This window comes from Gopherus evgoodei, chromosome 11, assembly GCF_007399415.2.
Source record: "Gopherus evgoodei ecotype Sinaloan lineage chromosome 11, rGopEvg1_v1.p, whole genome shotgun sequence".
Taxonomy (NCBI): Eukaryota; Metazoa; Chordata; order Testudines; family Testudinidae; genus Gopherus; species Gopherus evgoodei.
In genome coordinates, this window is record NC_044332.1 from 42,372,982 (window position 1) to 42,388,960 (window position 15,979).

Genomic DNA, 15,979 nt, shown 5'->3' on the forward strand with positions numbered 1-15,979 from the left:
GGTGACTATTCAGAACTGATATCCCTGCTCCCTGTTATACACAAACTCTTAGATTAACTGCACTACACTTGAATTTTCACAAAATTAGACCTGAGCAGGGCCTATAACCTAGTGTGTGTGTGAGAGGGAGACAAGTGGAAGACGACTTTCCATGCAAACTATGGTCGCTTTGAGTATTTGGTCATGCTGTTCAGTCTATACCCCAGCGAACCTCCAGCATCTTCGTGGACATGCCGGACTGATTCATTATTATTTGCCTGGATGACATTCTTACTTTTTCTGAGAAAAGGCCTTCACTATAGGTGATAAAGTCTGGTTGTCTGCCCAAATTCTTAAATCAGTGCATCAGCAAACCCAAATCTGGGGCAAACTTCCTGCTTAATCCCACTCCTCTCTGCACCACAGCCTTTGGCCAATAACCCTTCGAGGCCAAGAAGAATACTGGCCGGCTCCCTTGCTAACTTCGCTACTAGGAAAGTAATAGGTTCAGCTGCACTGCCCTAGAACTGCCTGATTAATCGCAGTGCCTGTTGGCTGCAGGATCAGAAGCCTGATTTATACGCCCAACAGAAATGGCAATGCACTGGCTGCTCAGCACAAATGCCCACAGATTTTCTGCCTTCCTCTGCTTGCCTCATTCCTAGCCCTGCTCCTGCCTTCCTCCAGCCTAGACCCTGCTCTGCACCTGGCCTTGTTCCAGTCCTGTCCTAAGCTTGCTCCTGATCTTCCATGACGCCAGATAACACAGTTCTGACCCTTAGCTCCGCTTTTTGGCTCTGACTCTCTGTACCCTTGGCTCTGGCATGTCCGCTCTGACAACTAGACCTGACTCCTGCTCTGATCACTAGGTATTACTGCCTACGACCTGGTCCCCTGACAACAGGTAACTCAAAAAATTGCTGAACATATTTCTGTGAAAGATTTCCCTCAAAATATACTTTTGGGCTGAGAATTTTGAACCTCTTCCTTCTCCCCAAAAATTAATTAATTCATTAATTAATTTATTTTTGAGAAAGAAAAAAGGCACTGTCATAAATATAAAGGGAAGGCTAACCACCTTTCTGTATACAGTACTATAAAATCCCTCCTGGCCAGAGGCACAAAATCCTTTTACCTGTAAAGGATTAAGAAGCTCAAGTAACCTAGCTGGCACCTGACCAAAAGGACCAATAAGGGGACAAGATACTTTCAAATCTGGGGAGGGGGAAAAGACTTTGTTTTGTCTGTCTGTTCTGTGTGCTTGCCAGAGACAGATCAAGAAGGCAAGCAATCCAACTCAATTAGAATTAGTAAGTAATAATAAGGGAATGTGTTAGATTATTTTTACTTTGACTTGTGATTTTCCATGTCTAGAGGGAGGTTTTGTCTAGAGGGAGGTTTATCCCTGGATTTGTAACTTTAAGGTTTTGCCTAGAGGGGAGATTCTCTATGTTCTTGAGTCTTTTGTTATTCTGTAAAGTACTTACCATCCTGATTTTACAGAGGTAATTCTTTTACCTTTTCTTTAATTAAAATTCTTTTTTTAAGAACCTGATTAATTTTTCATCATTTTAGGATCCCAGGGTTTGGGTCTGTGTTCACCTGTACCAATCTGTGAGGATATTATTCTAAAGCCTCCCCAAGAAAGGAGGTGTAGAGGTTTGAGGGATTATTCTCAAGACTGCCCAGGAAAAGGGGTGTAGGAGCTTGCGGGGACATTTGGGGAAGGTAGGGCTCCAAGTGGCCCTCCCTAAATGTTTGTTTAAATCACTTGGTGGTGGCAGCATTACTTAATCCAAGGTATATGAGAGAAATTGTGCCTTGAGGAGTTTTTAACCTAAGATGGTAGAAATAAGCTTAGGGCATCTTCATGCAGGTTCCCACATCTGTACCCTAAAGTTCAGAGTGGGGAAGAAACGCTGGCAGGCACTGTCAAAAGTTTCTAGCTCACCCTCATGTATTCTTATATCAAATTCTGATATCATTGGCAACATGGGAAGCCCTGTTAATAATTGTGGACCTGTGATGGGGTCTTCACTTCACATCAGCCCTGATGGGGTTAAGATGGCTCAGAAGGGGCCAATTAACCATATAGACTGCACCTGAGGAAGAGACAGAGCCTGATAAAGGCTAACTGATGATGAAGCCCAGCTAGGCAGGGGAAGCTGAGCTTGGATAAAGCCAGGAAGTTTGGAGCAGAAGGGTGCTACTACAGTTGAGGCTAATAACATATGTCAGGGCAGGGATAGGCCTAATGAAGTGTTTTAGTTTAGAGCGCTATCTGGCCATTGTGGTTTAAATGGAAATTTTTTTTTAATAAATAGACCCAATGAAGGACTATATGGGTTCTGTAGGGCGAATGAAACAATTGATGACCTTTTATAGGTATGTAAGGTCTTTGATAAAGAAAGGGAGAAACTTTGAGGAATTTGAACATTTTAGGGTAACAAAAATTACATTGTTATTTAGTAAAAACATTGGGGAAATGGGGCATTATTAAAAGGCACTGTTACATTACCTGAAAGACACAGGACAGAGAGAGAGAGACTATAAATGGCTAAGTTATGAGGAACTGTAGTTAGTAGCAAGTATAAACTATTCAATAAAGTCTGCTTTGCCATACAAAAGAGGAAAAAGAAGGGGGCTGCAGGGAGATGGTCTGCAGTCATCCTTTGGAAAGGATGAAACCCAGCAGGGACCATAAACCCTGGGGTCTAGATCCTGAAATGACTGTCAACCCAGAAGGTTTGGGGTAAGAAAGGCTTGAGCAAGGCTAGGTTGAAGGCGGTCCAGAGAAATAGCAACAGTGTCTGGGACTGAGTAGACTGGTTGCTAGGCATTGGGTCACTGGGCTGAAACCTGGCATAGTGGGTGGGCCCATGTTTGTGTACCAGCCACTGGGAAAACGGCATGGGCTTAAAATTGGCACACAGGACTGCCTGGGACAGTGTACAGATTGTTGGTCCAGAGGGACTTTGGTACCCCGGAAGGGGAGGACTGGACAGTGACCTGGACAGAGGGCTGAGTCACAAAGAAGGAGCACCCTGAGTCCACAGAGAGAAACCATACTCCATGGTGTGGGCAATCAAACAACAGGACACCAGACTGGGTGAGAGCTAATCTCCTTATTCAGTGGTGAGTGTACCCCATTACAGAACCTCACTGAGACTCTTCAGCGTACATGTGGAAAGTGCTCATCCCTTCCTCAGCACTGTCAATCCCTTTGTCCCAGACTCCATGGAGGGCTCTCTGCTGGACTAGGGTATCAGTATGAGGGATGGGGCAGGCAGTATGTGAGCTGAGAGAGGAAGAGGAGAGCTGAGGACAAAGAAACACACAAACCTTTTGTCCTGGGGCTCCATCTTCTCCTGGAAGACCAGGCAGACCTGCCAGTCCTGAAGAGCCTGGCTCACCCTGAAATAAATAATGGAGATAAATAAAAACATGTCCATATCTTAAATGTAACTATAGTACCATTATCTCTTATAATCAGGGAAACCTTTTTTAAAAAAAGGCTCCTAATTTTTTTGCAAGAAAAACCTTTAGGCATATGAGATCTAACCTTGCAGTCCTTCTGTACAGAGAACTTCTCTGCATTCCAGACACGTAAGGAAGGAAGAATCAGGAAATACTGTACTAGCTGATTATTAAGAGCATACATTGTATATTAAGGATAAATGATGTAATGAATGTTAGTTATTAACTTTTCATAATTATATTCAATTTACTTTTATTTCAAAAGTCACTCTCTTATTATTTTAACTAATAAGTGACAGTATTTTAAGTAAATACTAGCACTGAGTTTAATATGATATGATGAGCCCAGTCTTCAGCTAATATAAATCAGCATCGTTCCACTGAGTCAGTTGAACGAGGCCAATTTACATCACCTAAGAATCTGAGCTGATATATTAGGATTCAGATTAAATGTGGTAATTTTGGATTCAGATAAACCTTTGTAAATAAAAACCTAGCTATATATTTTGTATTCATCTGTCCATCAATGACTGATTTTGATCTCACATAGTTTTAGACTGACAGTCACAATCTGATTGCTGCTTCCTCTGTATGTCACAGGGAAAGTCTTTAGTGTATGCGCAAGTGCCTCAGGTGGCACATGATCAGGATTCATCACCGAATTTGGTCTGCTGGATGGATCATTAGCTTCCCCAGCTTGGGCTGGGTACTGATGGGGAGTGTGACATGAACACTGTTCCATGCCTCCCACAGAGGATATAAGTTGTGCCAACTCTTTTTGCTGACATAACTTACTTCTCCGTCTGTGCCAGTTTTGATTTATTGGCTGGTGAGCTGCGGGCAGAGCCAAGGTTCTGCCCAATCACTCCCCATCCACTTTTCTTAGAGGGAGAGTAACAGCCAATGGCTGCTGCACTCCCTGTGCTACTCAGGGTCGGCTGATGTGGCTAGCCTGTGCTGGGCACTAAGGTAGCTCCTATGCCCCCTTACTCTTGTGCACAGTGGTTGTGCAGCCAGGCTGAATGAGGCCTAAGCACCACTCAAGCCTAAGTATTGGCTAGGCATCTGGATTGTTTCAACCCTATGGAATTTGTCTGCAAGCATATAGTGCTAATAACATTTTAAAACATACATTTTTGGATGCCGTTAAAAGTTAGTGGCCAAAGTTTTCAAAAATAGGAGCTTAAAGTTTAGCTTTTAAGTCCATGTTTTAGTGCCTACAGGTGGGATTTTCAAAAGTGCCTAAGTAATTTAGGAGAAGGAAAGAGCTCTTTATTAACAGCATACCTTTGAACCAGGTTCCCCAGGACCTCTTTCTCCTGGAGCTCCAGTTTCTCCTGGCAAGCCTTGTTCTCCCTTAAACAGAAAATGTTTTTGAAGAGCTTTTAGCACCAGAAAGATAAAACTACATTTTCTTGGCAGCTTACATTTACAGAAAGAGCATTCAGCTTAATAAAAATGCATTATTTGAGGTCCTAAATGTTTAAAATTTTGACCTAAAGGGACTTGTCACTGGACTTGATGAATGCTGTAAATGTATGAATAATGTAGCAGACATTTTGAGAGCACATCTGACTTTCAAATACACTTTACTCTTGTCTCTTTATATCATGAGTAGAGCATATCCCTGCTTTTAATCATTCCAAATGTGTGAGGAGCTCTCTGCTGTTCCCTAGTTACTTTTCTTTACCTGATAGAGATTGCTAAACCTGTTATAACCATATCAAACTCCTAATGATGTGAAAGGATTCAGAATTGGAACCCTGAAGGGGTTAATGTGGGTCTGAGAGCCAGTTAACATACCTGGCACTACCTGTAAGAGAGAGAAGGCCAGGCTTAACTGATAATGAAGTCCGGCTGGTGGCAATTATGAAGCCAGGAAATTTGTAGTAGAAAGCAGCTGTAAACACCAACCTGAAAGAAGACTGAGAGTGGTACTAAAACTGTACAGTAGTATATGAGGAAAAGCTGAGGAGCCAATAGACTGGAAGCATGTGGTTATTGTTCCAGTAAGGAAACCAGGAAAGCTGTGATCCAGACCTGATGCATGCAGTCTAACCGCCCTTACAGCATGTTTTGAAAAGGTAAAAATAACTGAGAGAATGGTTTCATTCTTTGAGAGAAACAGACTCCTAGGTAGCAAGCAGAGTGGGTTTAGGAGGGGAAGGCGCGCACTGACTATATTGTAAGGATAGAAACAGAAGAATAAAAAAGTAAAAACTAAAGAATTCATAATCACTTTTCTGGATATTGAAAAAACTTATGATATAGAGGGAGGGTTAATTTCATAAAGTGGCTACCATGGGTATAAAAAGGAAAAATGTATAGGTGTAGAAGGGATTTCTTAAGTAAAAGAACTACGCAGGTTAGAGTGGGGAGAACCTACTCCAGTATATATACACTTACAAATGGCACTTCACAGAAGAGTGTCATCAGTCCTACTTTATTCAACTTTTGGTAAATGATCTTCCAAAAGAGATGAGTGTAGGAATAGGCATCACTTTATTTGCTGACTACTGTGCCATATGGCTAAAACTAGAAACTGTGAAATAGCTGCTTAAGTGTAAATGAAGCACTAATGAAGTGTGTAAAATGGGGAAACATGGGATTTTAAATTCTCAATTGATAAAACTAAGGGAATAATATTCACAAAAAAGGAAAGTTTAAAAAGATTATAAATTGTATCTATAACTAACAGCAAATAAGTATAGTTAAAAGCTTTCAAATTTTTAGGTGTAGTATTTGATAGCAAGCTCGCTTGGAAGGATCATATTGACATTAAAGATAAATGTAAAGGCAGATTCAAATGACTTAGAAGTATTTCTGGAACCCCCTGTGGTGCAGATGATAAAGCAGTGGTAATGCTATTCAGAATGCTAATAAGACAAATTATTGAGTATAGGTGCCAGGTTTTCAGTTTGGCTTCAAAAACAAATTTCAGAAAGCTTGATTTCAGTCCAAGCACGGGTGTTGCAAATTGCATGTGGTGCCTTCATCACAATGCTGCTGTATGTACTGCAGATAGCTGTTAGTGAAATGCCTATTACTTTAAAAATGAAGCTTTTGGATTTAACCTTTTTGGTTAAAGTCACTGGACATGTAGAAGATGGAAACACCCAGCTAATATATGATGAATGTTGGGAATTAAGTGGTCAATGTGTAGGGCAAAAATGCCTCATGTAAGTGGGGTTAAAGCATGGACAAATGATCTTAGTGAAAAGAGAGATTATAAAAAGAGGTTAATCTATTGCTTTGGGAAAATGCATAATAATGGGAAAATTATACCTCTTAAGATAGATATGGAATTGTATAATAAAATTAATGGAAAAGGAGTGTTAAATGTGTAAGATATGGCATATCAATATGGTTTCTGACAAGTGGGATGCTATCGCCGTGTGTATACTCATGATGCCAAAAAACAGGAAGAGTAGGAACAACATTCTTCATTCCGTCGTTTAAGAAAGCTGTGAGACTATCAAATTTTGTAGATGTTTTGACAGCCGAACAGGCATGGATAATGCTGGCATTAAATTGGATACAAAGGTATGCCAGCTGCCATAGTCATCCTGTCTGATCCGTTATCAAGACTACTGGTGATCAGAAACAGCCCATCAGATTTCAGAAATGATATATTTAATGAAACATTACTGTTAACAGAATTGAAGTAGTTGGGTGTAATCATAATAATAGCATGGATTCCAGGGCATGTAGGGCAGTGGGCAATGAGCTGGCAGACTAAGTGGCAAAAAAATGCTGTCAAACATGAGCAATCTGATTTAGAGATCCTTTTAAATAAACTGGAGTTTAGAAAGCTAATTAAAAGTGACTCAGAGGAATGGCAAGAAATATAGGCAAAAGAAACGAAGGGAAAAAGATGCTGTGAAATGTGCCCAAGATTTGAAAATGCTGATATACTCCAAGGCCTTGAGAGAGAATGTGAAGTGAGTCTATTTAGAATTTTAACTGGCCATTGTGGCTTAAATAGTAATTTGTTTGTTAGATGCAAACATAAAGATGGATTATGTTGGCCATGCAAGGTCTAGTAAACAGTTGATCATCTTCTTTAGGAGTATAGAGCATACCATTGAAAGGGGGTATTATATGAAAAACATAGAGGCCTTAAAGTATTAACATTTATACTGCAACATCTAGTAAAAGCATCAGAAAAATGGGTCCCCATAAAAAAATTGCATTTATTTTAGAATACTGGGAAAGGTGAAAGACTTAATTCTTGAATTAATCTATAGCATCCTGAGCTTGGTGGTCATAGACTCAGCAAGTGAGTCTGCTGCACTATAAAACACAAGCAGAAAGTCTGTGGTCACTCTCTGATGGATAGAAAAGGTAGGAAGCAATCCAGAGAGACAGCAAGCAGTCTGAGGGAGTAGATCTTGGCTGTCCACCACAGGGTTCCTGGGCTAGAACCGAGAGTTCTATTTTCCTCTACCAGCTACCAAGGAAGGTTGGTTGAAACTCCCTAAGGTAGGATGTATAAGGACCTCAGAGCCCAGAGATAGACAGAATACCTGTTGTGAAGGCACTGGACTATAGCTAGGTTGGACTCTGTTACCCTGGAAGGAGTGGACTAAAACATGACCTGAGGGTCGAGCTGTGTGAAGAGAGACCACTGCAGAGATGGAGTGACCAGTGATAGGGGGTACCATATAGGTTTGCTGCCACTATGCCACACCTGGCCATGAGGAGGTGATTCTGTGGTGAGTGAACCCCTTTACAGGCTCATATTTCTTGCTCATACTGATATTTCTTTTCAGAAAGCCCCTTTAAATCTCCTGTCCCAAAAGCTTTCATGGTGCTCTCTTTCACCAGCAATTCCATCTTTTGGATGAACTCTTCTGGACTTCAGTTTTGACACCTAAGAATGTGATCCTAATTAAACCTTGTGCTGCTTTCTAACATTTCTAAATGCACAACATTAGATGAAATATAGGGAGAAGCAACCAGCACAAGCAACAAGAACAGAAGGCAGTCTGTAAGACAATGACATGCTGCTCTGGAAGGGGTGCAATGCAGTCAGGAAGAGGGATACTGCTGCATGAGGCCTGGTGCGATGTTCAGTCAAGCATAAAATATTCTTCTGGAGAGACTGGAAGAGATCAAAAGCGCCTGCAGCCTATGTAAGGAAGTGCAAGTATGAAGCAGAGAACCCCAGTCTCTGGCAAATAGAGTTCCAAAAGGTTCCTTGATAGCAACAGGCCATAGAAAGAAACTAGGCACATGGCATTTGTGTGGGTTTAGCAAGGCCTTGTAATGGGTTAGGGGTCAAAATTTCCTACAATAATATTAATACAGAAAAGTAATAATTTATTGTAGCTGAATCAGTGTACCTATTTACTTTCAATACTTTATTAAGAATCATCATAAAATTAAGCCATTTCTTATATGTGACATTTAATGCTAAAACCAGAAATCTCCATTGTACCTCTTACATCAGTGAATTTCCTTACCTTTGATCCAGGTAGCCCTTGTCCAGGTGGCCCTCTTGGACCAGGAGGTCCTTTTGGGCCTTCTACCCCCTGAAAAGATTTTAAAATTAATCTTTATAATTAAAATATTCTCCCAATATTACAGAAATGCTTTAAAAATGTAAATCTCACCTTTTCTCCTTGAATCCCAATGCCAGATAACCCAACAGGCCCAGGTAAACCAGGTGGGCCAATTTCACCCTGTTGAACAAAGTACAATTGCTTAACTTCATAAAGATATGGAAACAATTTGGGTCAGATCCTCAGCTGGTGTACACTGGCATAGCTCCTCTGAAGTCAATGGAGTTACTTCAATATACACCAGCGGAGGCTCTGATCCTACACCTTCCACATTTCTTTTTCTTCCACTTGTGTTTTATAGTGCGGCAGACTCACTTGCGTCTATGACCACCAAGCTCTGGAATCTCCACCACTGGAGATTGTTAAGGGATGGTCTAGATGGTGCTTGGTCCTGCCATGAGTGCAGGGGACTGGACTTGATGACCTCTTGAGGTCCCTTCCACTCCTATTATTCTATGATTCTAAAGAATCCATTTATACATCTTTGCACATGCTGGTCAGCTGCTGTAAATGACTGTTACAGTCTTCCTCCCACCCTCTATTCCAGATCTTAACTTTCCCACAGAATCAATCACTTTTTGTTCCGTCTCACATTTTACTAAGAAGAGATCTTAGAATTGGTTGGGGCAGTTTATTGGCTATAAATCTCACCACAAAATAAGTATTGTGTGACTCCTATTGTAGATATCAAATTCTTTATTTTGCTTCATTACATCTTTTGTAGCTAATATCAATACCCACTGCATTCAGATTCCTTTGTGATTTGTTAACTGCCTGACATTTACTGCTCACCTTTTCACCTTTTATGCCAGGCCCTGGCTGGCCACGAGGTCCTTTTGGACCATCAAAACCACGCTCTCCCTATATGAAAAAAATTACATGATGTTAATTTCAGCAATCCATGGTTATTTACTCTCTCCTGTACAAATCAGAGAGACTAGTGGTAGCATAATGATGGAAATCAAAACAAGAACAAGAAGGCAGTGCCTGAATTTTTTTTTCTTAGTGTACCAAAGAGGTCTTCTTTTCAGACGAGAACACTTGTCAGTTTGAGACTGATCACAAAAGAGAAACAAACAAGCTTCTCTTTACCCTTCTTTCCATTTCAAGCACATTAGGCTTAATCCTGCTTTCATTCAAATCAGTGGTTTAAATGTCAGCAGGGCTAAGCCTCATGACCTGCTCAGGGATGGATTCTGCTCATTTACTCATGTGAGTAGTCTTGGTGAAATAAGATAAGCAGGATTTGACCCTCATCGTTTTGCCTGAATAAGGATTTCAGCAATGAGTCCACATTGCGTCATTGTTTCAATATAATAATTTGAGAGTAGCAAATGGCTTTCTCAGTATGGCAGCCAAGCATTAGTGATGGAAATGGGAGGTGATAAGAAATAGACAAGGGGTATTAGTGAAAAAGGCTTTGTCATACACACAAGGAATTTTTAAAAGAACTACAAAAGGCGGTCTTAAGGAAAATGCAACCTAGTAAGGAGAAAAAGATTGAATTTCCTTCTATTTTTATTACTAAAGCATATAGGGGAAGCACTCAGCTGTTGCAAATTATCATAGTTCTACATAGTGCAGTCAACAGAATTAAAGACCTTCCCCCACTAATCAAATTTCACATTTTAGTTTTTCTTTCTTTTTTGAAATTTCTTACTTAAAATAGCATTCCTTTCCCCTACTACTATAGGACATCTGCATATGTTTTCCTCTGACCAAAGTCTAATCTTTTAACAAACAAGCTTTCCTAGAAGAAGAAATTGTATAGTTTATTTTAGATTTACAAATCAACTTCTAAAATACATGATTTAATGTCAGAGGCCTGACATACTTGGCAACAGGACTGGAGATTATACAATAATATAGAATCTGTTGTTACATGTTTGGCTTTATTTCAAATTGGCTGTAAAATATAGTGCATTTTTGTAGGCAGAGGAGTGCTAATAACCCTGCTGTCCTGGCCAAATTCCAGTTTGGTTAAAATACATCCATTCTGCTTATCTAAATTCTCTCTCTAGCTTCAGTTAGATGCATTCTTCACTTCCTTAACATTTTGCGCAGTGTTGCTTGGCACTGTTAAATAGTGGCTGTATTTCAGTAGTGGTGAAGTGATTTCTGTCTGTTTTCTTAAAAACATTTTAGTCTTTGCTATGTAAGTGATCAACATTAGCAACATCAGAGAACTTCTACAATTCTTCCCGAAATATATATCGGAAATTGCGATGAATTTAAGTAAAAATGATTATTCTGATAGCAACAGCCAAAATCAAACCCAGTTATTGCAGTATTGGGCTAAACAAAATGCAAGAGTGTTTCAGCATTTGTGGACATACCTGCAAAATGATTTTTCACCACTGCTCCAAACATAACTGACATCTAACTACCATGATCACCACTAACTATGCTCGGGATCACCTTGGAGATTTTGAGGGGAGTTAGTTCTTTGGGATATACCTCAACCTTACCTGACTCATTAAAGTGTGGGACAGGGGAACTCTTTAGGCCCTCTACCTGAACTCCAGAGGAAACCAGCTGCTCATGCTTGGGGCTATGCATGGCTGTCAACATTTTTTTAAAAGTTCTGCAAGGGACAATTGTTCAAGCACATTGGGAGTCATGAAGTCCCCAACCACTGGAGGTTTTAAGTGAATTCTGGTGACTTTTAGCATTTGTAGAGAATTTATACATAATAACTACATAATCATTACAGTTTACCTGGGAGGTATTTAAGATTCCGTCTCCACTTATAAAATGGGGATAATAAAGCAGAAAGTTACATAGAAGGCCATAGAGGGAGTCAGTTTCAGGACAGGGCTAGAATGTGGGAGTCCCATGCCTAGACTGCTGAATCTTTCATGCTATTTAGTTGTCTGTTTGTAGCCAAAGATCACACTGGCTCGTCAGCCTAGGAGCTGGCTCAGCTTCAGGCCAACATCTGGAAGAGAGCTAGCAATGTTTCTAGTGCTGTCCCCTCATCAATGAGCTACCATATCTGAATGCCAACAACAGTAGCCTGGGAGGTATTGCCCTCAGCTGATTTGGGGTTCTTCACAAACTCAGGGACCTGTGGCCAACCTTTTAATTAACCCTAAATGCCAGCACTAGATGAAGGTAAAGGTTTAAAGTATAAAGATTTAGGAAAAATCAATGACAAGTTTTCACTCTAGGGATCACTTTAGATTAGTTTGTTTTCAAGACTATATTCCAAGATAAGGTGCAAGAGGCTATTTTAAAATTAAAGCTCCAATTCTTTCCCCTTTTAAGGTCCCTCAAAGCAGGAGGGAGAGGCCACAGGCTGTGGAGGCCACTAAGGGCAGCTCTGATTAGAGGTAACATTCTGAGCCACTGGCTTCAGTGAATTTGTACTAGTTTAACTGAGCGGCCTATTTGCCCCAGAGGGTTAATTTGCAGGCTAATCTGACTAGCTAATTTTTTTGCCATAGGTCTGATCCTGTATGCATTGAAGTAAATGGAAAGCGAGTCACTGGTTTAAATGGGATCAGGATCGGGCCTTATATACTATCTGTTACGGTACCTTTGGTCCTGGAAGCCCTTCACCTGGTGAACCTCTTTCTCCTTGAATCCCTTGAGGTCCTTGAGACCCCTGTTAAAATAAATTTAAAACAGCCTAGAAAATATATCAAATATTCAAACTGATAACAGAGCAATACGTCTTGCTGTTGGTCTTTAAACATCTCTTTGAATTGGTACATAGTTATAACCTGTTCAAAATATGGTAACGTGATAGTCACAATAAATCAAAAAAGAAAGCATTCTGGCCTGCAGCTATGACATGTTACATAGGATTGTCTTAGTGGCTCACTTATGAATCATTGAAAATTCCTTCTCTTTACTCATCTTCTTAATTCTTCTCTCCCTATCCTTTAGTTCATTTTGGAAATTATTATTAATCCTTATTAACATTTGAGCATAATATACTATGCAGAGAGAATCAGATTAAAGGCCACACAAAATACTGTGGAAGAAGGCTTATGTGAAGAGAGCTATGACTCTGTGGTATGAACAAAACAACAGCATACTTGCTGGTGGGAGCATAGTCTAGCAAATATGAGTGAGCAAAGATTTGTGCTAAAGACAGGTCCAGAATCTTCATATATTAGGCCTGTTATACAGTGGCTCCCTGTGTCTGTCTGCCTCTCAACTTTATTCTGGGAAAATGGCAGGCACAGAATGACAGATTTTAGAACGTCAGTAAAGTAGAATCCATAGAAGCTAACTGTGGTTGGAGAGGGTCCTGTGTTACAGCTTCAGAACTATACTTAATTTTTAGGTGCAGAAAATCCTACTGCCTTCAATAATCAAAAGGAAACTCCCCTTCAAACAGTTGTGTTTCAATTTTGTTATTTTTTTCAGGTTTCCAAAAAAATTGACCAGAATTATGATTTGCCAGAAGAGTTTACAGTTTATAGAGGGCTGGAGACAATTTACTGTTAAATAATGATAGTAAAGCAAGAAGGCCTGCAAAAGAAAGGAGGAACTCTCAAAAGATTGAGGGCATTGACCCTGCTGTGCCTCCAGTGTGGCATTCCCAGTGAGAACTTTGAGCATGGACCATGAATCTGGCCTTGAGACAAATATTGAGCAGAGAGTTCTATTATTGCTTTGCCAGGAGTCACATGTATAGGTCAATACATTGTAGCCATAATTTGCTTCCAAGTCTTCTTCTATGTACTAGGATACCCTGAGTGATGTCTGTCCTATACCTAGTACATTGTCTCCTGGTGCACTGGTGCAGCTATGATGGCTGGCATATGGGGGTACAGCCAAGTCTCTGTCCATTCACCACCTCTTCTCGTCCACATGATCAGAATTGGGGATGTATGACCTCCACAGAGACTGCTCTTTCCCATGTAGCTACCTGCAGTATAGGTAACTAGCACAGCTGATGAAGGGAGCATCTTTGTATTTTTACTGATTGACTGACTGTCACTAGTGTATAATTTAGTAACGCTGCTTACCTTGTGGATTCAGAACTCTTCAGCAAGAAACACTCATTCTTCCACATGAATTTCTTTTCAAGCTGGGCTGAGGTCAGTTTATTTCTCATCAAATACAGCTTTCTCATTTTAAAGAGAAAATTTTGTATGAAATATTTCTTACAAATTTCTTCCTGTTCATGAGGGAAAAGCTACTTCTGAATAATCCTAGACTATATTCTTATGGTTACAGTGGTACAACCTCATTGAACTGAAGAGAATTTAGCCCAGAATACATTGAACAGCTTACTAAACCATACTGATTTTGAAAAGGGATTATACTTGACTCTGAAAAGTGACTCTGTTAAAAATGGTAAAGTGGGCCCCAGGTTTGCCTAAAGTGTACTCAATTAACAAGTAAAAAGACATGTACAGAGAAGGGCAGGATTCCTCATTGACAACCCTACAAACCCATTCATGTGTGTTTTTTTTTTCTTCATCAGTCATTGATTTTGCTGACCAAATTATGATTTTTAGGGAAATGTATGCAACCTGAATGCCTTTATGGGAATTGCACAGATGCAGTTGTTTGGAACGTAACAAAAGAACTGGATTGATGATCCACAAAAAGGAACAGAACCTAGATATCTCTCTCTTAGCTGTGCAGGCTTAGCAATGTTAAGAGGTATGAAAAGCAGTAAAACCTTAAGTCAGCAGATATGGCTTTAATACATGCAGGAGCAGATTTTTTTTCAAGGAAGAAGATGCCATACTTCATGGAGTAGAAGCACAGTTTAAGATAAGGAATTCAAGATAGGTTCTTCAAACAACCAAAGGTGATGAAAGTCATAGACAATTTCATGTGTACAAGAGAGAACTAGTCTAAAGATGAAAAGAGTTGGCATAATTTAGCATGCAAGTACTTGTTAACATGTGGGCCTTCAGAGGGCTTCCTTCTCTCAGCTCTCAAATACAGAACATACCGGTAGTCCTGGCTCACCAGCTCCAGGTGGGCCAACAGGGCCTGGTCTTCCTGTCAAGCCAATGTCACCCTTCCAACAAAGACATATTATAAAAAGCTTGTTTTTTATGTATTGGTATTTGCATTTGCACAATATATAAACACTTTTCAATCAGGTATCCTTTGTTCGGGTGTTTAATCTACCTGAACATAAGTGAGGCAAATCCTAATTTTCTCACCTCCCTGGCAACACATAAGACCTGGTAGATACATCAATAGCTTGCTTATAACCATGGCTTATAACTATGGATATGATTCTGTAATGGTAAAATTGGGCAAAATTCATGGAACAGTCATAGTAAAAATGTACAAAATCGGGGTATGATCACAGTGGGGCTGAAGCCCGAGCACTGCTGCAGGAGATTGAAGCTGAAGAATTTGTGGACATGTTAAAGTCATGGAATCTGTGACCTCTGTGATCAAAGCGTACCCTTTCTTATAACCATCTACCAGATCTTATTCTGACGTGCTTATAACTGCCTCTAACATATGTAGCTGACAGCCAGACACCCACTTAAGGTTTCTGGATCCCAGCAGTCATTGCTCTGGGGCAAAGACCTGTGTGTCTCTCCCTCCTGACTGGCATTTAAGGCTGCACAGCTCTCTGCCTCACACTGCAATATCCCCATTTGCCTAGGGCCAGTGCCTGTGCTTTGCTTACTCTCTGTGGGCTAAGACCATTGTATTACCAGCAGTTACAAGTTACCACCCATTGCTTTCTAAGCAAGCACCTTTATTCTTAAGGTAAAACATTACAGAGAGAACATAATAAAAAAAAAACAATAAAAGTTTGTACGCACATTCTAAAAGCTTACCAGAGGTCACCCATCAACCTTATGGGGCCCTGGTTGGTCAAACTCTTTCCAACCCTTTTGCAAAGGCTGGGGCTCTTGGACAGAAGGCCCTGTCTGTTTTCTGTATCAGAACGAAGGCCCGTGTCAGTTCAAGCTCATCCTTATCAAACATCCTTTGTCCTCTAGTCTCTGGAAAACCCAGTC

General features: G+C 40.4%; 1 protein-coding gene across 1 annotated transcript in view; it reads right to left on the bottom strand.

Annotated features, from left to right (window-relative positions):
* The window catches only part of LOC115659397 (collagen alpha-1(XXVIII) chain-like), a 73,420-nt gene that overhangs the window by 24,281 nt on the left and 33,160 nt on the right, over positions 1-15,979 (bottom strand). The window contains exons 12-18 of the mRNA XM_030579431.1: positions 14,944-15,012; positions 12,559-12,627; positions 9,813-9,881; positions 9,072-9,140; positions 8,922-8,990; positions 4,744-4,812; positions 3,322-3,393 (exon numbers count right to left, since the gene is read on the bottom strand). Of these exons, the coding sequence (XP_030435291.1) occupies positions 3,322-3,393; positions 4,744-4,812; positions 8,922-8,990; positions 9,072-9,140; positions 9,813-9,881; positions 12,559-12,627; positions 14,944-15,012 (486 nt within the window). The remainder of the gene's footprint in view (positions 1-3,321; positions 3,394-4,743; positions 4,813-8,921; positions 8,991-9,071; positions 9,141-9,812; positions 9,882-12,558; positions 12,628-14,943; positions 15,013-15,979) is intronic.